The sequence below is a fragment of the Sciurus vulgaris genome (genome assembly GCF_902686455.1).
Source record: "Sciurus vulgaris genome assembly, chromosome: 13".
NCBI lineage: Eukaryota > Metazoa > Chordata > Mammalia > Rodentia > Sciuridae > Sciurus > Sciurus vulgaris.
In genome coordinates this window covers 62,622,974-62,648,469 of record NC_136474.1, presented here as the reverse complement: position 1 = coordinate 62,648,469, position 25,496 = coordinate 62,622,974, and the positions used below count along the sequence as shown (strand labels likewise).

The 25,496-nt window shown below is 45.9% G+C and overlaps 1 protein-coding gene and 1 long non-coding RNA gene across 46 annotated transcripts in view; one reads left to right on the top strand and one right to left on the bottom strand.

The window, feature by feature from the left end:
* Positions 1-2,824, bottom strand: part of LOC306642781 — a 132,060-nt gene extending 129,236 nt beyond the window's left edge. For both annotated transcript variants that reach the window (XR_013758684.1, XR_013758685.1), the window contains exon 1: positions 2,603-2,824. This is a non-coding gene — a long non-coding RNA (uncharacterized lncRNA). The remainder of the gene's footprint in view (positions 1-2,602) is intronic.
* Positions 1-11,786, top strand: part of CELF4 (CUGBP Elav-like family member 4) — a gene marked incomplete at its 3' end in the record, with an annotated part of 292,274 nt that extends 280,488 nt beyond the window's left edge. For 29 of the 44 annotated variants that reach the window (XM_079108544.1, XM_079108547.1, XM_079108543.1 and 26 more), the window contains 2 exons: positions 3,022-3,193; positions 9,537-11,786. In XM_079108544.1, coding sequence (XP_078964670.1) covers positions 3,022-3,149 — 128 coding nt within the window. Of the gene's footprint in view, positions 1-2,503; positions 2,583-3,021; positions 3,194-7,435; positions 8,256-8,809; positions 8,941-9,536 lie in introns of those variants that run through there. The other 15 variants (XR_013758677.1, XR_013758678.1, XR_013758679.1 and 12 more) reach the window with 4 other exon arrangements.
* Between the last annotated feature and the right edge of the window lie 13,710 nt (positions 11,787-25,496).

Here is a 25,496-nt window from a genome sequence, read left to right as displayed (position 1 = left end):
TACTCTGCCTCATTCTTTTCTTCTCAAACTCTCATATTAAATGTCTTCTGGTCTTGAGAAAGGACAGGCTCCTACCACACTGGCCCAGTCAGCTGCTCCTCTTAAGTCACTTGGGTTCTCTCACTGACTCTAGCAGTGGCAGTGACAACATAGACTTCTGCCACTCTCCCAGAGACCCAGCCTATGAGACTCCAGCACTCATCATGGGCAAGTCACTGAATGCTCTGAGCCTCAGTGTCCTCATTTATGAAATGGGGATATTTGCAGTCACCTTCAGGGATGCTGAGAGGGTTCCTTGAGAAGGTCTACAGCAGGGGCTTGGCAAGAGCAGACCCTGCAGAAGTGCTGCAGTACCTTTTCTCTTGATATTTTTGCTATAAATGTGGTCCTGTGGTGAAATGAATTCTCAAAGGTTGTAGTCACTCTTGATAAGCATCAGCATGAATTTATAAGCAGAACTTTCCTCCTTGAGTCACAGGAAGATATGTGCTCCACAAACAGTCTCTATGTTAGAAGGAGGGCTGGGGGGGATACTAGGAGGATGTCCCACTTGAGAGGCTTTCTACAGTGTCTGGGAGGTGGGTGGGCTGAGAATGGGGCAGGGGACTCTAGGGGGAAGGAGACTGGGCTGGGAATGAGGGAGAGTGCCCTAAGCTCTGTCCACAGGGGTCTCAGGTCTGTGGGCAGATGCTCCCTACCCTGAACACTAGCCAGTTAACAAAACTAGGTGAGAGAGAAAAGTTTCCTTCAACCCAGAATCCTTCCCAGGTACAATGTTTCTAGAGACCTATAGGTCTTCCAGGAAGCTCTTCCAGGAAGCTAGGTTTCTTCCTTCCTCCTGAACCTTCTCTGTGCTCTCCCCATCTAGTGACTAGCTCTCCTTTTACACCTCACCATAGACAGCCTCTTCATTCCCTTTTATCTTTCTCCCTTCTCTCTGCTTTGCTCATTTTCTCTCCCTTAAAAACATCCACAAACCCTGAGGACCAGGTGTCAAGGTAGAGTTGGTGCCAGTGGTGTGCAAGCAGAGAAGTAAGGGGTAGACATGCCACCCACAGTCAGATCATTTTGTCCTGGCAGGGACAAAAGCTTTAGTTGTAATCATCCTCCTTAGTCCTCCAAATACTGCTGTGATCTGGTAGGCACTTGACTGTAGACATCATTGGAGGGGAGAGGCCAGGAGGGGATGAGAGGAGTGGCGGGAAGAAGAAGTTCATTGCCAACTGTAGATAATCTTCAATCTTCCTTTTTACTTTGATGTATAGATTTGTATAGATGTTGGTGTTGCTGCTCTGGTCCTGGCTCTCACCAGTTGTGATAGCATTCATGTGTGTGCACTCATGTGTCCACAAGTGTGCAATTGAGACACATGCACACATGTCTTCTGCCCCCATCTTTGATGGTCTGTGGCTGAAGAAGCACATTGATCAAAGTAGGAAGGAGCTGAGAGAAAGAAAAGAGACAGATGGAGACAATGTTTGGGGTTGGGGTGAAAAGGGAGAAAGAGCCACCAGAAGGAAGGAGTGAGAAAGGAGTCTCTTTCTTGGAGTACAGATGCAAGCATACCTACAGTACCACAATTAACCAAGAAGATAGCTACTGTTTCACATAAGTTCTTGTGGTGCATCTGTCTCTTACCTATCTAATGGCCATTTGGGGACAAGCACCCCAACTAATGCACATTCCTGGTATAGCCTGTGTATCTCACCAAGCTGAATTTCATATATTTTGCAGGATCTAAGTCCATTTTACAGGAGAAAGTCATCTGAAGTTGAATGAATTCAAGGAAATAAATACTAGATGGAACAAAGCTAGAGAGGGTTATTTACTAGAGAACTTAGGGTGAGGTAGTTTTTATTTAATATTCCTTGAACTGGCCTGGAGAGTCCTGGCTTCTACTGACCATAGAAAGCTCAGTTTGGGAAATGCTGATGAGAAGTCTTACCTTCACGAAGAGATGCATTCTAAGGTCCTGAAAGTGACTTTTTAACTTACTTTGGGAACACCAACCATCCCGGTCTGGGAACTGCTTGTTTAGAACCTGATTTGTCTGGGAATGTCCAGAGTGAGGGTGTAGAATGCATTTCTGCAGTCCCCATACAAAGAAAACTTTCACTAACGCTGTTTTACCAATCATATTAATGTCTACTATTAGGGTTCTCATGACGGGTTCGTGGGGTACACATCAGTTGATGCGTGCTTGGTCAGGGAAATAGCACCTGCTCCCAGGACTTGGAATTTTACACACATGGATGGGGCTGCTGACAGCCCCTGGGGGCCAGGTGGTGGGTTAATGCGAGCCGGTCTGGATTGATCCGCGTCGGCCAGGCCAAAAGCCTGGGGCAGGGCCGGGAGTGGGACGGAGGGGCTGTGAGGACCTAGCCTCTGGCCCTCGGCCCTCGGCCGAGCCGCACTCGCGCAGGGGGCGGCCGGCAATGGCGGCGGAGAAGCTTTCTCCGAGGTGCCTCCCCTCCCGCCCCCTCGCACTCCTCTCTCTCCCCAGGCCGGCACCCCGTGCCCTCCCGCTGCCAGGCCCCCTCCTGTCAGGGAGGACAGTGTCCAATAAACTCCTCCACCCGCAGGTGTGTCCGCCCTCTCTTACCGAAGGAGAGGGCCGAGGTGGCGGGGCCGGCCGGGGTGGGGGGCGGGCGCCTCTCGAGCCCCGCTAGGCCGCGGGCGCCCCAGTGGGAAAGCGGGCGCCCCAAAAGTGGCGCCGCCCAGAGCCGACGTGTGGCCCCGCTAGCTGGGCTGCGCCAATAGGCGAAGCCAGCGGCTCTGGAACGCCCAGCCCGGGAGGGGCCCTCGCACGCGGGCGGAGGGGGGCGCGGGGAGCGGGCACGTGGCTCGCTGGGTTTGAGGCTGGGCCGGGGCGGGCCCCAGGGGGCGGAGCCTCGGGGCCTGGGGGAGGAACTCGAGCCCCGCCCCGCCCCTGCCCGGCCTTCTTCCCCCGCCCCTCTCCGCCGGGAGCGGCCCCCGGCGGCCCCGTGGAAACCCAGGCCCTCGTCCCTCGTGTCTCGCCAGGCTTCGTGAGCTTCGACAACCCGGCCAGCGCGCAGACCGCCATTCAGGCCATGAACGGCTTCCAGATCGGCATGAAGAGGCTCAAGGTGCAGCTGAAGCGGCCCAAAGACGCCAATCGCCCGTACTGAGCGCCGGTGGGAGCGTCCCCCGGGGGAGACCAGGACTCGCACAGGTAACCCGGGGCGGCCAGGGCGTGGGGACGGGAGGTCTGGGAAGGGGCACCAGACGGACCCGCCGTCTTCTTGGGCCTCTGTGGTCCTGACCCTCATTTGTGCCCTGGACCCGATGCGCCTGGCTCAATCTGCTCCTTGCCCAGTAGTCCACAGGACAGGAGCAGAGCTGTGTGCAAGGTCGTCCCCTGTTGTGGGGCCAAGAGGGACAGGAGTGAGGGAGTTTTCTGGGAAGGTGTCTAGGCCTACACTATCAGCTCTTTTTGCTAGAGCCCCTGGGGTGGGCAGATGGCAAACACAGGCCTTGCAGAGCCATGGTCACAGGTTGGACCCTTCTCCCAGACTTCCTGGCTATCCTCTCCCAAGTTCTGGGAAGAGCTGGCAGCCTTTAGACACTTGAATTCTAATCTTTCCAGTTGCCCATAGCTCAGTCAGGACAGAAGGGGCAGGATTTTTCAAAGGGAACTTTTCAAGGAAACAGAATGAACCAAAAGCTGGGGAGGGGTGGTAATACAGCACTGAGCCCCTTGCCCTGGCTGTTACTTGGATCACAAGTTGTCATCTGCTCAGACTGGGGCCTGCTTAGCAGCTGGGGGCAGTCAGCCATTCCTTTTTCAGGCCAAGCATTTGGGCAAAGCACCTTCCTCAGAAGGGCATGGGGTGGGGGTGGGGGGGTCCCAGGCCATCAAAAGTCAACCTCAGCCAGTTTCCCCAGTGCTATTTGCTACTGCAGTCCTCAACTTATTCGCAGACCAGAAATGAAGGTTATCTTTGGGTTCTACTGACTCAGGATGCTTCCCACACCCTGTTCCCCCATTTATTCAGCAGTACTGTGCTTCAGGAACTGTGTTAGGTTATTGGGATGCAGTGGTAACCAAGACCTGGAAGGAAGGGAAAGACAATAGATTACCTAATATGTCAGAATTGTTGACTACAGTTAAATCATGTGGTCAGGGTGCCTGCTGCTGCAAGGGTGACATTAGAGCAAAGATGTAGCCTTTGGGTTCAGGCATCCTCTCTATGAGAACACAACCAGTATTTAGGTCCCAAAGTGAGGTCTGGGGCATTGTGGCCAGGGAGTAGCAGGGGACCGAGGTAGGCAGAGGGGAGCTTAGGAACTTGGGCCAAGAAAATGGTGGGAGAGTGATGGATTAAGAAAGGCTGCCCACTTGGGGCCTGCAGCCCATTATATGGACTTTGGTCTCCTCTGGGATGGGAGGGGGCATTGGAGAGTTCTGGTGGAAGAGTGAGGTGGTTAACTTCCATTTTGGCAGATCACTTCAGCTGCTATTGGTAATAGGTTGTAGGGCTGAAGCATTGTCTTGCGTTAAGATTGGAATTTCTCTGAAATCTTAACAGGAAACTAAGGAAGGAAACAAAGGCAGGAAGAGTAGGCAATAATGTCATTGTGGCAGATTCACAGCCAGTAGGCAGAACACTCCCGCCAAGACTCTGCCCGGCTCAGAGACTGTCCTCTGAGTTCTTTCCTGCCACTGAGTTGGCTAGTACACATTGAGCCCTAACAGCAGGACTGTTCTCAGACCCCTAGGACTGAGGTTCTGTGGTTGGAGAAGGATCAAGCAGTGTGTCTCACTCCATGGGAGTCCTGTTTTCCAGTCCCTGGGTTTTGACTGTGAGTGTGCTTTTGCACAGTGTCTGGAGTGAGCTTTGTAGTGCAGGTGATCCTCTCTGACCTGTGCAGGGCAAAGCTGTAGCTTGGGCCTGAGACCTCTCTGGCTGGAGCCCAGCTGTTTAAAGACCTGACTTCTGAATTGGTTCGGCCAGGCCATCATTTCCTCTGCCAGGTCAATGAGTTGGAACTTCTGAGACCTGATCTAAGCTTCCCCATGCTGATCAGTGATCCTGCTGCCACCTCCAGGGGTGTGCTCTATGGGGTGCCCCAGAGAATGACTGGGAAGGGTTGGCCCTGCACAGAGGAAGCAAGTAGCCAGCTGTGCAGGGGAGGCCCCTCAGGGGCTAATACTGCTCTGAGTCTGGGGCCAAGTGTATGTGAGAGATGAGGATGTATTCAAGAAAGTTCCTCACATTTGGCTTTGAAAAGAAGAGCTGTTTGTATTCAGATTTCAGTCCCAGTGCTCAGGATGGTGCCCGGCACTAAGAGGCAACTGGGGGAGGGGAAAGGAACAAGCACAGGGAAGGCATGAAGGCCTGTGAGGCACCCAGGACTGGCATGGAGGGCAAAGAGGAGAGTTCCCAGGGTGTACCTTAGGTGCAGTTTCCATAGCTGACACCTGATGGCAATACATTTCTTAGTTCCTTAGGCCTCTTCTCTCATGCCAAAGGAATCTGCCAACTGGGCATACTGGGTGGATCCAAGAGCTTTTGGGAGGGGTTGGAGAAGCAGAGGAGAGTGGCATTTCAGGACTTGGCAGGCATGTGATGGGCCTTGGTCTAAGTGAAGGAGATCTGATGTTGGAAGAACAAAGAGCTTAGCTTGGGTGGGCAGACAGGGCAGGGGTCTGTGGAGGGAGGGAGACTGGGGAGTGCTTCCACGATAGCTGAGCTGGAGGCTAGGCTTGGGCTCCAAGTAGAGTCACTGCTCAGCTACTGCACAGCTCATCTACTGTGACATTGTAAGATCCTGGGGGTCCCTTCTACTCCCTAATGGAACACAAAGCAGAAAGTGGAAGTCTGCTGCATGTAGAGGCCTGGTGGATCAGAAACCCTGCTAATAAATCTAAGGCGCATCATCTTTGCCACAGGCCTGAGTGCACGAAGAGCAGAAGACGAAGAACAAGCTCATGAGTAACCATGGGGTTAGAGTTGGGGACCCAAATCCTAGGGTGGGGGCAAAAGATCATAAAATGGTGAATGAGGGAAAAGGCAATTCAAAGCTGAGTAATTTGATTTGTCTGATAGAGAGGGGAATTCATTTCTTAATAATTAGGGCTCCACCAGGAGAGAAAACAGTTCAGACCCAGGCAGCTAGGGAAATGAGGTGGGCTGGAAAGCCACTGGTGGTGGGGTGTAGGAGCAAAGGGGAAGAGGATGGGGTGGATGGGGCTCAGCAGAGCCAAAGTGAGAGTAGCAAGGGCTGGAGATGCAGGGCCACCGTGCTGCCCTTTCTGGTGTGGGCCCCTTTGCAATGTACCTGCAGCCTTCTGTGTGGACCTTTTATGAGTCAACTACAGAACCTTCAAAGAACTTCACACACTGTGAAGCAGCTTCAGTTAGGCCACCTTGGGAACAAATCAAAGGGTGTGAGGTAACCATGAAATGAAATTGTAGCCCCCCCCCCCCCAGGCCTACAATTTTATAGAAGTCCAAGAACATGAGTGTAATTTACTCTAAATCTCAGAATGAAGTATTGTCATTTTCTGAAGGTTCTAAGGATAAAGGTGTGAGCAAAGCAGAAGGGGAGGGGATCAAAACTCCCACGCGGGGCCCCACCCTTTCCTAGGATGGGGACCAAGGTGGGATCCACAGGCCAGAGGGCTGAGCTGCTGCACATAGTACGGTATAGACCATACTATGGTAGCCAAATGTCTTCTGGTGGCACTTGCCTTAACCAGCTCTGCCCTGCCCTGTCAATCAGGGCCAACCTGACTGGCTCCTGCTGCTGGTCCTCAGGCTGGAGCCACAGAAAGTGGGGGAGGCAAGGAGAGCTCTGCATCTGGGGGAGAAAAATCAAGGGTGTTGAAAGCAGAGAGCTTGCTCCCTGAGATCTGCTTGCCGGCCACGGTAGTTTGAGGGGCTGTTTGATTTTTTCCTGGCCCTCTTGCCAAACTGCCCGTGCCCCTTCCTCTTCCCAACGCATGATGGATGCCCTTAGTGCCCTGTGTGAGGTTCTGCTGCTGTTCACAGTGTATCATGTGTCTGCATAAACAGCCGTGTGCGTGTATGTGTGTGTGCGTTGCTGTGCCCATGTCGTCCGTCTGCGGGCTTCCTCCATCCTTTGAGTTCTTTTCAGTTCCCTTATGATTTGACTGCTGTTCTCCCATCAGAGCTTTTAGATTGATGCTGTGGTCTGGTGCTGTATAAATATTTTTCCTTTTGATTTTGTTTTAACTTCTTCCTTGCCCTTCTTCACCCTCAACCCAACTCTCCCCACCTCCCACACTCCCGACCCCACCCCACCTGCCCCTCCTCTTCCCTCCCTGCCCACACTCTCCTGTCCTTTCTCTCTCTCTCTCTTTCTCTCTCTCTCTCTCTACATATATAAATATATATATATAAATCTTTTCTTCTTTTGTCATTCAATCAAATTCCAACAACCCAACCAGGGCCAGTCAAATCCACCACAGTCTCGCGCTGAGCTAGGAATAAAGTTCACGTAATCACATGAGAGTGGAGAAAAGTCCCCCATCCGTAAGTTCAAATCAACTCAAAGTTCACAGTGTGACATGATGGCGTCATGTAACAAGGCTAAGAATCGGTTGCATGACAATTGCCGTCAAGTTTCGTGGAGGTGCTGTGATTGGAGCGTTTTTCTTGGATGTCGTATCCGTGGATGATTGGCCAGTCATGATCACACGTGCATTTTCTTGACTTTTGTGCTGCCACGATCTTTTTTGCTGTGCTCATTTTCGTTTCGTTCTTGGTGCTTGCAGTGGTTTTACTTTCTGTTGTTTGGTTTTTCTTGTTCAGCGTTTTTTTATGCTTCTCTAGATGTCACATAGAGAAAAAAAAAAAAAAAAAACCAAAACTAAAGAAAAAAAATTTAGTAAAAATAAAGATGAATTCCTGAATTATCAAACATGGGATCATTTAACTATGCAAACCATTATTTTTTTCTTAAAAATAAGGAAAACATCTTAATAATATCTATGCGTGGTTGATTTACTTGCACTTGAAAATATTGTGATTTTATTTTTTTCTAGAAATTTGGGGGCCTTTTTCAATTGACACTTTCCTAGGTCTGGTCTTTTTCCAGTTAGGCTATTTTAAATCTCACCTCAAAAGGAAAAACAAAAACTAAAACCAAAATATCTACAGTAACAAAATGATTTTTAAAAATTCTAAACCAAAAAAAAAAGAAAAGAAAAAAAAAAAAAAAAACTAGAGTACAAAGCCAGAGGCCTCTGAGAGAGAGCCCAGTAACAATTATAAGGTTTGTATTGTAGCTACTTCTGCTAAATTCAACGTGGGGAGGGGAGTGGGGGACTGGGGGCTTGGGAGGGTTTTTTTGGTTGGTTTGGAAGAAACAGTACTGACAAAAGCAAAATGCACCTTTTTGTTTACAACTGAAAAAGGGTCCTTGACAAGTGTTTTTTAATTTTATTATTATTTTATTTGGTGTTGTAATTGTTTAGACTGCTGTGTACGGTTTGCTGTTTGTTGAATCAACAGTGTGAAAAACCTGCCAGCATGGATTGATATACGCATGACGTTGTCCCCTGGACTGGGGGCTTTGCAGTTCTAACTTTCTTGATGTAACCAGTCACCCCCATGTATAAGTGGAAGCTGCTTGCTAGAATGGAGATGAGTCTCATTTGTTAATTCACAACAATTAAGCATTCGCCTTCTGATTCTAGTCAGATCATGATTTTTTTTCTTAAAAGCAAAACACCAAAAAGCCACCATTTGAAACAAAATCAAGAACTGTCTGAGTTAATTTACTGAAGTTTGATAATTAAATCTGTTCTGACCTCTTTTAGGTTCTCCCATCCATTCCCTGGAAGTTCTGAATTTCCTCTAAATTCCCTGGCATGTATGAGAAAAATATTATGTGTGTGTGTATATATGCATATACACACACACATATCCATGTATGTCCACATATGTGCAGGTGAATATATTCTACACATATATCCAGATATACATATATATACACGCAGCCTCGCAAATAGTTACTGATGGGGGAAAGAAGTGTTTGGCTGGAAACTGGACAAGGATTTTGCAAAAATTTGAGTCTTGGCTCTGTCTTCCTTCTTTTCCTCAAGCTGGGGAGGAGTGGGCTAGGTTTTTTGATTCTTACTTTCTTGTTTGCTAGGCTTCTGTATACATATTGTATCTGGGCTGGATCCCTCAGGGACAAGTTTAATTATGAATTCACATCCCACAGTCCCAAATTCTTCCCTTAGATATAGTCATCCCTCAATCCAGAACTCTAAAGGAACCCAAATCAAGAACTCTCTCCTTACAACTAAACCTCAGCTATAACCATCACCACTACACTGCCCAGTGGTTTCTTACTCTGAATAGAAGAGCAAATTTCTTTTGACTGTATCATGATCATGACTAATTCTCATACTGGTCTCTCTTCCTTCCCTCCTGCCATCCCCCAGAGCTCCCATCCTACCCCAAGGCAGGTTCCTATTGGTGTTTGGATGCATTTTGTGTTTTCCCTCTTGGCTTAATCAGCCCTGATTTTCTTCATTTTAGGGCAGGATGCTGAACGGGCTACATTAAAAAACAAACCTCTCTCTCTCTCTATTTATAATTGAGAACTGTTGGATGACACCTTTGACATATCAGCCAATATCAATCAAGCTGAAGACTCCAGACACTCTGTGACTGTAACATTTCTTCAAGGAAAGTATAACGTCTATGGAGTTCAGAGGGACCGTGTTTGGGGGAAAAATATGTATGACATAAAGAAGATGACAATGAAGAAAAATGAGGAAAAACATACACACACACAAAAAAGGCAACTTTAAAACAAAATAACATGAGACCAGACGGGGAGGCTGAAGGGCTGGGCACTGGGAGAAGACGCTGCTGCTTACCGATCCTGGGGCTTTTCCAGCCCATGGGCGCCTGAGGCAGGCGGGGCAAGCGTGTGGCGGTAGGGGCCTGGTCCCCAGGGGGCGGCTGGGAGGCCGCCACTGAGCATCTCTATCTGTCATTCCTTTAGCTATTTAGGGACCAAAGGACCAAACTTTTTATTGCAGATGTGTAGCTCTATGTTGAATAGAGGGGGAATGGAGGACTACCTCCTTCCTGCCTCCCAGCTGTTCTTGAAACAGCTTAGAGCGATTCTATGAAAAATGTAATAAAAAATACAAAAAAAAAAAAAAAAAAAAAAAACCAAAAAAATACAAAAAAACAAAAAACAAAAAAAAAAAAAAAGGAAAAAATAATGCTTCAATGCTTTTAAAACAGCAAGATAATAGTTCTTTGATACTTTGAGAGGCGCTTTGATTACCCTCATTGAAGTCTATGAAACTTTCCTATGGTTTTCTGTATTATATGTCTGGATGGAGCTGTTAAGATGCACAGATCAGTGGATATTTGGGGAAAGCAACAAAAGTATGAAAACTTATTAACCATGAAGTGTGAGGAAACAAGGAGGGGAACAAAGGATCTTCCAAGCAAGGTAATTGTTGTGAAAAGTCTGTAAATGCTTCTAACTCTTCCCCCTCTTAAAAATCATAATAGTTGTACAGAATTTTAAAAAGGAAAAGTTTAAAATACCTATATAATAGAAGAAAAAAATTAGAGGAAAGCAAAAAATAAAAAAAAAGGAAAAAAAAAAAACTATAGAAGTTAGCGTTACTGCTAAAATCCCAGATGTTGTAGGACTGTACTTTTTGTAGAGTTTAGACTGAGCATCAATCCCTTCTCCCCGCGAGTGCTGTCGGACGCCGTTGTCCTGAGGGCCAGGCCGGACTCTCCCAGACCTGCGGGCTCCCGGCTGCCCGTCGCGGTGGAGGCCGCGCACCCAGCCGGGAAGGGCCCCTCGCCCAACGCCTCCGCCGCCGCCGCTGCCGCTGCCGCCGCAGCTCGCGTCTCTCGCTTCGCTCCGGGAGCTGCGCCCTCGCTCTCCGCAAGCCCTGGACACCACCTGCTTCACTCGCCTTCCCTGCTTGTTCCAGAGACTTTCCGGGCAAGGGAGAACTGGGAACTTTCATCTTAAAACAACTAGGCAACACACACACACACAAAAACCTTAAAAAAGAGAGAGAAAAATAAACAATCTTTGAAGAATTTCTGAAACTGTTTACAAGGAATTTTGAAAAACAGGGATGTTTAAATGATGCCGGCTCTGTTTTTCTGTAAATAAATTTGCATATTTTGTAGGACTTTTAATTGTAATGATAGAGAAAAAAAACAAGGAAAACTATTTAATGAAAGCACGATATTTATCTTTGGTAAATGACTTTAGAGCAGTTAAAGACATTGCTTAAAAAACTCAGAATCAGAAAAAACACTGAATTATTTAAGAACACATATATTTTAAAGTATATCATATTTATTATAATTTATTTGCACCTTTGGGAAGACTTGCGTTGGCATTCCGCCTCCATAATTCCTCACTGATGGCCAGTTCATCCGGAGACAGGGGGGCTCTGGGACCTAACACTTTTTTTTTTTTTTTTTTTTTTTTTCTTTAGAAGAAAAAATTTCTGGTTCCTCTCAGGCCTCCTGCCTTTCCTTTCCTTTCTATTTTGTTTATTGTTGTTGTTTGTTTGTTTTTTTCATGTTTTTAATTTCTTTTTCTTTCTCTTGACTCCTCCTTTTAGGATGTCCAGATGTTGTAAAAAACAAAACAAAACAAAACAAAACAGCTGCAGTTCGGTACAACTGCTCTTTTCACACCCAACTCCCTAAAACTCCTTGTAACCTTCTGTAACTATTGGATGACGCTTTCTCCAGCTTAGCCCTAAATAAAGCACAGTTTAAAAAAAATAAGACTCTTTTTTTTATTGGTCTGTGCCCCTCCAATTCTGGAAAGCAGTGCCACCCAGTCCCAAGGCTCGCCCATGGGAAATAGTTTTGATCTTTCTCTTCCTGAAATCTGTGTGCTACACAGGCCCTGGTTGTGAACCTCAGCAGGTTGGGGCTTCTTCTAGAGGGTTGATGGGTACAATAAAAGGACATCCTGTTCCACTCGAAGAAAAGTCTCTCTTGACTGGCATGTGTCTCTGCAAGTCCCCATTACAAACCCATTATTTTGGGTCTCTGGGTATAGATGACTGCAGTGCCCAAAACTTTCTCGCTGATAGGAGCAAAGCAAGGCCACCTGACCTGACAGTACACCAAGAGTTGGGGTTGGGGTTGTGACACCTTAGGAGAAGAGATAGAGGGAAAAAGGGGCAATGATAAAAGGAGGATGTGGGCACAACACCAAAGATGCCACTGTGCCTTTGGCCCTTGTTCCTGTGCCTTCCACTGCATGGAAACTTTGTGTGGATGGAGAAAAGTGAGGATTCTACATGATGCCCTCAGGGTCAGCGTCTGGGGGAGGGGGGCGCAGAAGGAGAGGCTGGGGCTCTGCCCTGGGGACCTTCCTGGAGTGCTGCCTACCTGATACTTAGAGATATATAAACCCAGAACACCCAGGAGTGGGAAAAGAGTGTTTTAGAGGAGGAAGTACACAAAACAGGACTTGGTGAAGAGGAGGGGCAGCACTGATAGCACGGGACATGGACATACCACTTCTTCCCCCATTGGCCCATGCTACCCAGCCTCTATTTTCCAGAACCGCTGTTGCCAGAATGGCCAAATCTGCAGCTCTTCAAGGCTCAAGGACTTTAAGGACGGTGTTCAAATTATACAAGGTTGAGCCTACCTTATGTAACTGGTAGGGTAGGTGAAGGGATATAGGCATTGAGCTCAGGGACAACAGCATCAGACTGGACTGTGACCACTTGGCCATTTTACAAAATGGAGTCCATCCTCTAACAAAAATTATTAGCTACTAATGATGTATCAACTTTAATAGACAACTTCCCCCAGTCAGATCTGAATCAATGTTGATTCATTGCCTATATGGACAAATTACAGTTGATTGAAGGCATGTTCCAAAGATGACTTCTAAGTGGTACTAATGTTATATTTGGAATAAGCATGTAATTAACACCCCCTCCCAATGACAGTATACAAGTATAAGCTCCTTGCTTTAACTTGGCAACCTCCTCTCTCTACTGACCTTAAATTGAAATAAATGTAATATTTACTAACATTTTCTCAGCTACCTGAAATTTGAGAGCCTTTTGGGCTGTCACAGCTGTTTTCCCAGGACATTGACATCTGGAGAAAACCCTGATCAAATTATTAAAATCAATACAGACTAGTTCTCCATCACTTAGAATAAAGAGGTCATGTTAACCATCTCTGATTGAGTTGTGAACATGCCTCTTATCTTCAGGGTTTCCAAAGTGACTCGCCTTTGCCATTGCCTCTCTGCCTTCCTTCTTCCTGGGGCCAAACTCTGGAGGCCACAGTTGTCAGGGTATAGGAAATCAGGGAACCAAAGCTGCAAATCTGATCTCCCTTCAATTCGTGCTTTCTTCTTGGAGATTAAAGAGGGGGCCTCACAAGAAAGGCCACTGTGAGTCATTTTCATTCTTCACAGGTAAAATGTGGGCTCTGGCAGCCCAAGTAACAAGCCACTGGGTAGATCCAATATAATCACCCAACTTCTCCTGCCCTCCAGTCTTGCTCAGGGCCTTGGATCCTATTTTTTGGGTTTTATTTTTTCATTTTAAAATTAAAATTGCCTTAGGATGGGGTAGTGCATTTGTTCCCTAACTTGCTCAACCAATATTTATGGTATATGTACCAAATGCCAGCACTGTGCTAAGGATTAAAGGTGAAGAGATGAAGACAGCATACAAGTAGCCAACTTCTGGGCACAGTACGAGGTATGTTATTGTGTCATCTCTAATTCTGGAAGTAATTCTGCAAGGTTCTGCCATCAACTTCCTTTTACGGATGAAAAATCAGAAGGTTGGATAAGGTAGGTAACTTGCCCCAAATCACACAGCAAGAAAGTAAGGGAGCCAGGATTAAAAATCAGCTGTACCCATTGCCCCATATGAGATTCCTGACAAACAGAAGTCAATTCATTACAGGGTGGAAGGGTAGAATGTGCAGGAGCCCAGGCAGCCCACAGAGGGGGAAACAAGTAGCCCAGACTGGGGAGGACAAGACAACGGGGCCAAGTATTGGAGGGTGAGCAGGTAAGTGATAAGTAGACCTCAAGGTGGAGGGTGTGGAGGAACAAAGGACCCCAGACTGTCTTCAGAACTGTAGGATGTCATAGATGGGCAGGGACTTTCCTGGTGAAAGTATAAGGCTTACTTAAAACCAGTCCACTAACTGATCAATCATTACCAACCATCCCAGTTTTCTTCCTGACACCCCTAGCCCTGTGGTGCAGATGAACTGAAATGGAGTGCAGAGTCTCATGGTGAGCAGCAGAGCTGAGGGTTGAGCCCACGTCCTCCTGGTGGCAGATCTTGAGTTGGGAGTCACTATATTACCTTGGAAGAGGCTCCCTATTGAGGGCACATGCATGACTTGTGTCTCAGAAGCCTCTGCTGCATTTTCGAGCCCCAAACAAAAGTACAGTCTGAGTGCAGGACAGAAGAGCAGGGTCAAGCCTGTCATGGAAACCTGGTTTCCTCCACTGCAAAATGAGCAGCTGTTTTGACTCTTAAAGACTTGACTCAACTCCAGTGCACCCGGAACTCTCTGCCAAGTGCTGATAGGGTGCAATGAAGAGAGAAGGCAGAGGAGGTATACAATGTGGGTGTCCACAGCCTTGGCCTGCAAATGAGAGTTACTCTGGAATGATAGAACTAAGAACAGTGCTTCACCCACCATTTTATTCTGCCCTTGACTCTGGGCACTTGCTACCTTGCCCTATGTATGGTGACCCTAGTGGAGAAACTTGTGACCTTAGCACTCTGGACTCAAGTTGTTAATCAAGAACTACTTGAGCATTAACTTCAGTACCTGGCACAGAATAGCTGCTCAATGATGTTAGCTGATTACATGAGAATTGAAGTTGGGAATCCTGTCCATGAGCCCCTTCTGAAGTACCCAAGGCTGGCATACCCTTGGCAAGGCCCTTCTGTCCCACCCTTGCCCAGCTCTGAATAAGAATCAAAAGAAAGCTGGGTGGCTTTGGTCTTCTGGTACTCTGGGAGTTCCTGGGAAGATGGGCATTTGAAGTGGGGGCCTGTTGGGGCTCTGAGAGTTGGCTTATGGGCACAGATCCTCATGCTACTCCAGATTGCTCACCATACAAATTCTTAAGCCAGAGTCCAGGGTCCATCTGCTCCAGGGAAATCTACCTCAAACTGAGCACCTATTTTCTATCCTATTATCCCCAGAGTGGGGACCCCTTCACTGGGCCCTGGTTCACATCTTGTCCTACATTATTCAGTTTTTGTAGGTCCAGTCTCAGTGAAGGCTCTGGAGACACAAACTGAATTGTCTCCCTTTCCAGACTTCCTCCTAGCACTAGACTGGTGGAAGAGAATAGGGAGGGGCTCAGGAGAAGACTAAGGATTTAAATGGAATGTGCCCAATCATCAATGGATGGTGAAACTAGTGAGTAAAGAAAGGTAGGTAAGAAACAGTATTTACATAGTTTTTCAAGCATCTCTCTAGTTACAAGAGACCAAGGGAAATTTAATTATTTTATAGTGGAAAAACCTGACCACCACTACCCTAACCAGGTGATCAAAATTATACTAAGAATCTAACAAAGCTACCAAGAGCACCTGTTCTGATGCACTGAGGACACTGCACCACTTATTGCAAATACATAACCTGACTCTAATCATCAGGAAACATCAGACAAACCCAAACTGTGTAACAAACTATAAAATAAATGACTTGTACTCATCTAAAATGATATAACAACTGAGTGCAACTTGTGATCCCAGACTGGATCCTTGGCTAAAATCTTTTTTTGTTGATTTGTTGTTTGTCAGGGATATTAGTACAACATTTGGCAAAATGTAAAAAAGATCAATAGGTTAGATTAGATAATGGTGCTGTTTTAGCATTAATTTCCTGATTTTGATCATTTTACTGTGATTACATAAGAGTCTATCCTTATTTTTAGGACATACATGTTGAAAGAGAAGCATTAGGTTTGCAATCTACCCTCAAATATTTTGAGGGAAAAAAGTAATTGTATGGGTGTTAATGTGTGTGAGAAACAGTGATTGACAACCAAATGAATTAAAATGTTCACCTCAGAGCATATGGGTGAAGGGCGCAGGGATTCTTTGTACTATTCCTAAAACTTTTCTGTAATCTGATTTCAAAATAAAATGTTTGAAAAATCAAAACATAAAGCAAAGACCCTGGCCAGTTTGAACATTAGCTGGGTCAACCTGGGGAGAGCTGATAGCCATTTGGGCCAGGAATTCTAGGGATAACCTCTAGGTCACATGCTGAGTGACCCAAAAAGAGAAACCCCAAACTCAGACATAAGGAGCTTGTGTCCTGGACAGTGTGATGAGGACACTGTTTTTTCTGTCTCTGATTCATTCAGGAGATGTTAATAAACCCTGGCTCAGAAACAGCTGGGGGTGCCCATTCCCAACCCTCTCCCCATGAGCAGTCTGACCTAGCCAAAGAAAACAGTATCAGTGGTTATTCTGCTCAGAAGAGAGATGGCACACATGTGAAGGTAGGGAGTAGAGCCTGGGGTGAAGAGGGGAGAAGGAAGGGTGGCCGTCCTCACAGGCACCCCAATGAAGGAGAAGACCTAAGTGGATCAGCTGAGTTCTGCCTGCTGGGGTCTGGAGAATCATAGGGGTCCCCAGAAGCTAAGACCTTGCATGGGGCAATGAGATTCCACCTGGTGGGGAAAACAGGTAGATTTCTCCAACACAGTAAATCTCCTTCTATTATTCTCCAACTTGATGTAGTAATGATGCAGTGGTGGTGGGCTGTCCTATTGGAAGCACTGCCTGAGGTGGTGGCAGTCAGCAGGGAAGCAGCAATGGTTAGGACTGGGCGGGCCCAGCTCTTCCCAACTGTTGTGGCATCCCCTGCTCTCCATGCTTCAGAAGGGCCTTTAGAGTCATCATGAGAGCACAGGGTGTGTGTAAAGCCCTGTGCAGCTGTCTACTCAGCAGGTACATGAACACCTTTTGTCAGACCCCATGTGGACTGTGAGCCAGGCAGGGCAAAGGAAGGGAGGGGTGCCTACATTGTGCAGATAAAGTCACTGAGTTTCGAGTGGTGAAGGGAACTGGACAGTGACACACAGCTATACTGGCAGAGCAAGGACTTGAATCTAGGCCTCTAATGGAGAAACCTCTATGCAGGTTTCTTCCCACTGGGCCCCACTGCTCTTCAAGGTTTAAACACCAAGCTTATCCTTCAAGACTGTCCATGAGCTCACTCACCTTGGGGATCCTTGTCTCTGGCCTTTGAAAGACTGCTCCTCTGCCTGGGAAAGTGTTGCTATTCAGGCCTCTCATTGTATTCACCCCAGGACATTCTAATTGCAGTTCACCTTGACCTTCTGTCTTGCTGCAACATATGCTGCTGGAAGTTAGGAACTGTGTCATTGCACTTGACCTAGCACATTGTAGACAGAAAATTCTTTAGCACTCACCCAAGTGCAGTGATTTCTGAATTTTTTTGATCAAAGACCCTTTGAGAACCTAATGAAAGCTGTGAATCTTATGGTTCAAGTGAGCTCCCAGGTGAGCAATGAGGGAGGGGAGAGAGTTCTATGAGGATAGCACTTCATCCAGCTGATGCTTTAGGCACAGATTTGTCATCATGGAGAGAAAGAGAGTTTTCTTTACTACCAGACCCCTTTGACACCTGACCCTGGATAGGTTGTGACAGAAGTCCACTGGGGTCCCTGGCTCCATTCGTCTGCTCAAAACATGGGTAGGAAGCTGAGGGGCTATGCCAACCAGATGTTCCCCTGGTACGACTTCTCCTCTGAACTGGAACACAAGCCCCCAAAGGGGTAGGAGTTCTGCTTGACACCGTGGCTCCCAAGATCCTTCTCACACTCAGCACTGCTCAACTTCTTTCTCCAACACAGTAAATCTCCTCCTATTATTCTCCAACTTGATGTAGTAAGCTGTGTCATTTTGAGAAGAAATACATAATGGTATATTAGAGGAATCGTGGATCTCCTCATTCATGCTTAGAAAAAATTTATTACAATGTGAGAAAGTCTGAATAGCATGAATTTATTATAATGATTTAACACTCTAGTACTTGAGTTAAAAATGCCCCTCCATAAATAACTGTCCTTGGAAAACATAGCAAATTTACGCAGTTTACTATTTCCCAATGTTATATAAATCCAACAAGTTTAAATCACTTGTGGCTGGGAGGAGAGCGTGGAAAATGGGACTGTATGATTTCCATCTTACCTGGCAGTCGTAAGACAGTCTTCCCTTCTTCTGGCTCCAGCATCTCAGCGCTGGACTGAGGGGATTTAAGAGTGGATGGAAGACAAGGTGGGGCAGCACCTGGAAGAATCAAGGAGGGGAAACCACAGTTTCCTAAATGCAGAATAGGTGAAGGGTAACAGGCCATCCTGACAGAGGTCAGGCCGTGGGCTGTGTGGTGCTGCCACAGAGGTGTCAGCCAAGGCTATGTAGCTGGGACTCAGGAAAGGGAGAGGCCAGCTCCGATGCCTTGTCTGCCTCTCACACTGGGCCTGGTCTTCTGGCAACCGCTTCTACTTTCTCCCACACACTAACACTGCTTTTTGCTCCTGGGCCTTCTGTTCGTGTTCCAAGGAGTTCCCTTTCAGCAGTTCTTCTTGCTTTCCTGGACACCCTGCCAGCCCCACTTTGACATCATCATTCTGACTTTTCTGGTCTAGTTTCTAGGGCTGTCGGCAGTCCAGGCACCAAATCCATAAGGTAGAATTATCACCTTCACTTTTACAAGTGATTTTTATAAATTATTATATCTGAGGTTCAGAAGGTCTAAATAACTTAAATTCCTCCAGTTTACAAGTGGTAAGGCTGGGTTCTCTAAGGAGATTACATGTTGGTTTGGACACTTGGCATTCTAATAGGAAAGACAAACCATGCACAATACAATATGGCACCAAGTGAAGTAGGCCATAACAAAGGCTCTACATGGTATTATTGCAGCCAGGAGTGTACACAGTCTGAGAGGTTAGGAAAACCTCATGCAGGTGGTGACAATTGAGTCTGGAAAAATTCACCCTGGAGAAAGGGACCTGGAAAAATCACACAGGCAGTAAAGAGCAGTGCGTCTTTTGGTAGTGAGGAGCAGAGGGAGCAGAGGAGAGAGGGAGGGAGATGACAGAAGAGGGACGGGGGGCCAGAGCCCAAGAGTCCCATGTACTTCTCTAAGGGATATGCTCCTTGCACTCCCAGGAGCTGGGGAGTCTTTGGATTTTTAATCAGATAAGTTAGAAATCTTAAATTTGAAAGACAGAATATGTCACTGTGGAGATGGAACTGAGGAGGGATCAGCGGAGGTATCCCAAAGCCCCTTCCTCCCCAAGTCTTCTCAGTATGCTCCTCACTGTATCCTCTGTTGAGAGCTGTGAGCCATCTGGGGTGGTACAGAGAGTACTGGATTTGGAAGCCACAGATCTATTTCATTTCTTCCCTTCCGTGTACCTACCTACCTACCTACCTGTCTGAAAAATAATGATTAAGGATGTACAAGCTACCAGGAGCCCTGCTGAGTTCTGAAGAATTATTGATGAACAAGCCATCCTGGGGCTTTCAGTCCAAAGGAGTCACATCAGTAAATTCCAGCACAGTAAGTGCTGTGAGAAAGAATGTACAGAGGGCTGAGGATGCTCCATAAGGAGGTCAGTTGAAGAATAGATATCACAGTGCTTTTAGGAACAAATGATGGAAGTTCAGGGTTGCTGGAGCACACACTGCAGAGAAGGAGCATTGGAAAGGGGCTGGAGGTCTAAAGACTGCAGTGGATCAAGCCATGAAGAGTCACGAGCTCTATGCTCAGAAGTCCAGACTCCCAACGACAAAGGGAGACACATGTTCTGCCAGGGTGTGATTTGATGACTTTGGTAGCTTCTTGGAGAATAAAACTGGAATAGGTGCCCTCATTGAGTGCTTATTATATTCTATACTGGGCACTGTCCATACATTAGTTTACTTACCCTTCACAATAGCCCTGAAGAAGTATGTTCTGTTATGATCTCCACTTAAAAATAAGAGTAAGGGAGAGATGAGCAATGCTCTAGGATGAATCCAGGCCCTTTGGCAAGAAAGACTAATGATGTATCAGAGAAGTGTCAGCAGTGACACAGAGAAGTGGGTAGGTTTGAAAAACAGAAAATGAGCTGGGTGCCATGGTACATGCCTATAATCCCAGAGACTCAGGAGGCTGAGGCAGGAAGATGGTAAGTTCAAGGCCAGACTCAGTAACTTAGTGAGACTATCTCAAAATAAAAAAAGGACTGAGGATGTAGCCCATCGGTAGAGTGCCCCTGGGTTCAATCCCTGGTACCACAGTACAAAAAGAAAAAAAAAAGTGTCATGATAATTTGAGAGATTGTTTGGAAATAGGAAAGAGAGAGGAAGAAGTGAATAATGACCCTACCATCCATTTATGAATTTGAACTTTACTTCTTATTAGCTGACAAACTTGGTAAATCTTGCTAAGCCTCATTTTCCTTATTGGGTGAAAAATAAATCACCTTTATGTTTTAGGTGTGCACTCCATGAAAGGTTTGAGGAGGTTTACCAAAAAAAACCCACGTTTAAATAATTTTTAAAAATATGAGAAGAGATGCATCTCATAAGAATTGAGGAAGATGGCACACTGGCTATGGTGCATGGTAAGAGCTCACAAGTTCCTTATTTTTTGAGGCTTTCCTGACATTCCTGCCTCCATGCCACGTGCCTAATGTTTGTAGTCCTTCCTTCCTCATGTGGGGTCTAGGTTTTTGTATCCTGTTCTGGCTAATTCTATCACCCTTAGTCACTGCCCCACAAAATTTTCCCCTCACCTCAAATTCTTCCTGTCCATGCCTTTTCTCTTTCTTCTGTTCTTCAATAGTAGTTCCCAGTTTTTTCACATCCTAGGAGCTCCTTTGTTCACACCTCCATGCACCCCATGTTGGGAAACAATATCAGAGTGCACATGTAGATTTACATGCCTGTTCTTACTAAGCAGATTCAAGTATGGTGTGTACAGGTATGACAACCAATCAAAGATGACCTCCCTGACCTACCCAACTTGATTTTACCCCTGACTTTCCAGCACTCCTCCAGCCAATACTCCTCCAGTATTCAATGCCATGAATACTTTTTCATTTTTCCTCTTCTTCCCTCCTTCTCCTTTCTCCACCTTCTTCTTTTGGTAACAGTTTTATGAGACATAATACATACTACACAATACAGTGATTCAAAATATACACTTCAGTCATCTTTAGAGCATTAAGTTTTGCCATCATCACAAGGTAAGGACATTTTTCATCATCCTAAAGAGAAACCCTACAGGCTTTAGCAGTCACCCTCCATCTCACCCATTTCCCTAGCCTTAGATGACCATTGGTTGACTTTATATCTGAACATGTCATATCAATGACATCTGACAATATGTGGTCTTCTACTGGCTTCTTTCACTTAGCGTAACATTCTCAAGGTTGATCCATGTTGTTGCATGTACTTCATTGATTGTAAAATAATGTTCTAGCAGAAACATTGTTGTTTATCCATTCATTGGTGATGAACATTTGAGTAGATTCCCTATCTTTTCATTTCTTTTGGGTATATATCTATGTATGGAATTGCCGGGTCATAACTGAACTGTTTAATGTTTTCAGGAACTGCCAGACTATTTTCCAAAGTGGATTCACATTTTACATTCCCATTGGCAGTGTAAGAGGGCTACCGAATATTTCCTGCCTCTAAAATTCTTCCCTTTATCATAATCATTGCCATTACTGGGGCTGAACACCTTATCAATGCCACTGGAGCAATTTCTGACCTCTTTCTCCATCACTTGCTCCTCTCCCCCAGCCCTGCCACTGGTCCTGTTATTTATCTTATCAGTCAGTGGCAATCCTGATTTCCTTCGGTATACATTCTCAATCCGTCAGAGTTGATGACAATGTTACAGTTGAGGTCTTTCTCCCCAACTCAGTCCCCAGGATGTCTGTCAGATTCTAGGTATAGTAGGTCTGCAGCCCCTAATTCTCCTTTGGGTGGGTTAAGACAAGGTCTAGACTTGGGAGGATGTATTAGAAAGTTTGATAGTGGTAGTATAACAAATATACACCCTTCTATCTACTAGGACAATCGGCACAAAACTAAGAGGTGACTGATAGGGTGGTACAGTGGGAGTGACAAACTTGCAACTTCACTTGTGGCAACTGCTTATAATTGGTGTCTTTGTCTTAAGTTTCACCTGCTGAGACCAGCATGAAGAGACTTGCATGTTAGAAAGTGCATGAATGCAGATGAGACAGATGCAGTCTCCTGGTGCATTTTACAGCTCCATGAGTTACTGGTTGAGGCATGACACCTAAAGTCTCCAAGCTGACTCCTCATCTATGACATGGGGATAATTACACTCAGTTCTTAGGGTTGCTGGGTGAAGTAAATGAAATAAAGTTGTCTAAAGATTTTGTACTTGCTAGGCACTCAGTAGGTGTTATTTTCCTTATTTCATCCTAACTGAGAGTGCCACTACTGCTAACTAGATATTTTTGTTGTTGTTTGAATTACTGGTGATTGAACTCAGGGTATCACACATGCTAAGCAAGTGTCCTACTACTGAACTATATCCTCAGTCCCCTAAATAAATATTTCTTAACAAATAATTGCAAAAACACGCAGTGGCTTTTCATTGTGTGAAGGATAAAATACTTAATTGCCTGATACTTAACATTCTGCAGAGTTTGGGCTCAACTTCTCAGCTTCTTTCCACACCTCTCTTCCAGTATCTCATCTGTTAGCCATGACATCCTCACCATTCATTCAAAATGTATCATGTCTGCCAATGAGGACTCAACTTCTGCACTTTCCCCACTTGCCCATATAAAGTCCCCTTCCACTCAGTCTTAGAGATATTCTTCCAAAGTCTATGTCAAACCCCTCTTTCTTCTTCTCCTCCCATAAAGCCTAAGTAAATGCAGCCCAGAATTCTGCTATCCTGAAACCATAGCATTTAGGGCTTCCTGCCAGCCACCAGAAAATTCACTGATAGCTCTTATATTATTGTTATTAGAAATTTTATGGGGTGGGATCCTAATTAGAATAAGATATATCCTATGCTTGTATGACTTTATCAAAATGGATTCTACTGTCATGTATAACTAAGAAGAACCAATTAAAAAAATTGCCAAGTTTGAAGCTTTGTCTTCTATCCAGCATATGTAGGCCCTTCACGTAACATTATCTCATTGTATTTTATCTAAGAGTGCCTACCAAGTGCAAGGTAAAGTCTGTAGACACTTTATTTAATTCACCCAGCAACCCCAAAGAAGTGGGTGGCATTATCCCTGTGTCACAGACAAGGACACAGCTTGGAGAGGTTAGTGTTTTGCCTTAGCAAAATGGTGAGAGGTATGCATCATCATCCCCACTTTATAGATATAGAAACTTACGTTCAATGGGGTTAACATTTTGCCCAAGATCATTCAGTTAGTAAGCAGTGCTACTGAGATTTGTACCCCCTGGTTTCATAGCTCATGCTGTTAGACACTTCCCCAGTGGAGTCAAGAGCATCTAACACAATGCTGGGCCCAGGGAGAAGGGCCACTTAACTGACCACAAGCACTGATGAAGACCTGAGGACCAGCCTTGGGATCTGGCGGGTCACAGAACATGTAGTTGGTTGTCACATGGGCAGTGTATGCTAGTGATCATTCCTACTCGACTCAAGTGCCCACCTACGGGCTTACTTCTACAAAAGTAGTGACTACCTTCTCCACACAGGTGAGGCAGGGCCTCACCTTCATTTTGGTCTTAGTCTTTTCAGAAGAGGTCTTCATTAGGATTATAACAGCCTCATTGTTCAAAGAAGGCAATCACACTTGGAGCTGTATCTCTCTTCCCTTAGACTATTATTTTAGATAGGCTTCCCATGGCTTCCACTTCTGCAGACAGAAAGAAGATCCAGACAATGGCACACGATCCTTGAGGGTCAACAACCTTCAAAGAATCTGAGGAGCAAATATGTTGTCTTTTTGTTCACCATGGCTCAAGTGGTCTGTGATGGCTCTCTCCTGAGAGATGGTGGTGGAATGCTCAGAACTAACTGATGGTCTTAAAAATGCTCACCTTGGAATACCAGATCAGGCAGGTGATATGATGTAGCGAGGACACCAGCCTGGCAGCCAGACCTCACATTGACAGGATGTGGGACTTCAGACAAATCACTTTTTTTCTTAACTTTCTTCATCTGTAAAATGAAAGTGATGGATTACATGAGCTCTGAGGTCCAATCCAGCCATAGAATTGTGACTCTGGAATGTGATAGATTGATGGTGGAGACAGGCAGTGAGTTTGTATCCTCTCCAAAGTTCAGGAGTTGCTGAAGTGATGGTATTGCAGGGTGGAGGCTTTGAGAGGTGAATAGGTGATGAGAGCCCCTCTCTCCTTGGTGGGATTAAGGTTCTCATAAGAGTCTTTCCTCATGCAGCTGTGGTCAGCTCACTAGCTTGCTCTTTAACCACATGAAGACACAGCCTTCTGCCCTCTGCAGGGTGCAGTCTCATCAGACAAGGGAAGCAGTCAGTGCCCTAATCCTAGACTTTCCAGCCTCTATAACTGTGAGAAATAAATGTCTGCTCTTTACAAATTACCCAGTTTCAGCACAAATGGATTAAGGCAAGTTGCCACCCAGTTCTGTGTATGTGTATGTGTGTGGTGGAGATGACAAGAAAGGAAAAAGCTATGAGGTTAAGCCTAAGAGGTTAAAAGACTCCCCTTCCAAATGGAGCAATGGAACCCTAGGGGCTGAGGAACTGTTGCTTGAACAGTGACTCTAAGAAAGCATGTAACTGGTCTTTCATCTATGGAGTTGGTCCTCTGGCTGCCAGGTCATTCATTTTCTGAGGATTAAGATCACTCCACTCATCTCTGGCTTTGTCACTAGACTCAAGGGTAACTTTATGACAACAGGGGCAAACTTCATTTATTTCATTTTCAGCTTGAGAGTTGGCTGAGTGATGATTCTGCTCTTGCCACCTTTGCCTCTGAGGGAAGGAGGCACGACAGGGACTTTAGCAAAAGAATCCATGAGTATGAACTCAGAACCAGGCATTCCGGGCAAGCAAACCCTTGCACACATTCTTCCAGCACCTAAGGCCAACTTAGGCAGGACTATGTCTCCTGTCTCTAAGTGCTGTGGCACTTCTTCCTTGCTGAGCCAGCTATGGGTCTAGGCGCATAGAAGCAATTCAAGGATGTGTATAGATCGAATCTTTCATCCCAGCAACCACAGAACCCACAGGAGACCTGGTGTCCGTGTGATGACATGGTACATGATTTCCTTTCTTCTGCTTGACTACAAGCACCTGTTGCTTTAACAAGTACCAAGGAAAATATTTTGGTAGTCTGGGGCTCAGCTCTTGCTACCAAGCTATAGACCACTGATCTGATGAGGAATGTTCAAGGGGACAATTGAGTATTAAAACCACATGGGGAAAAC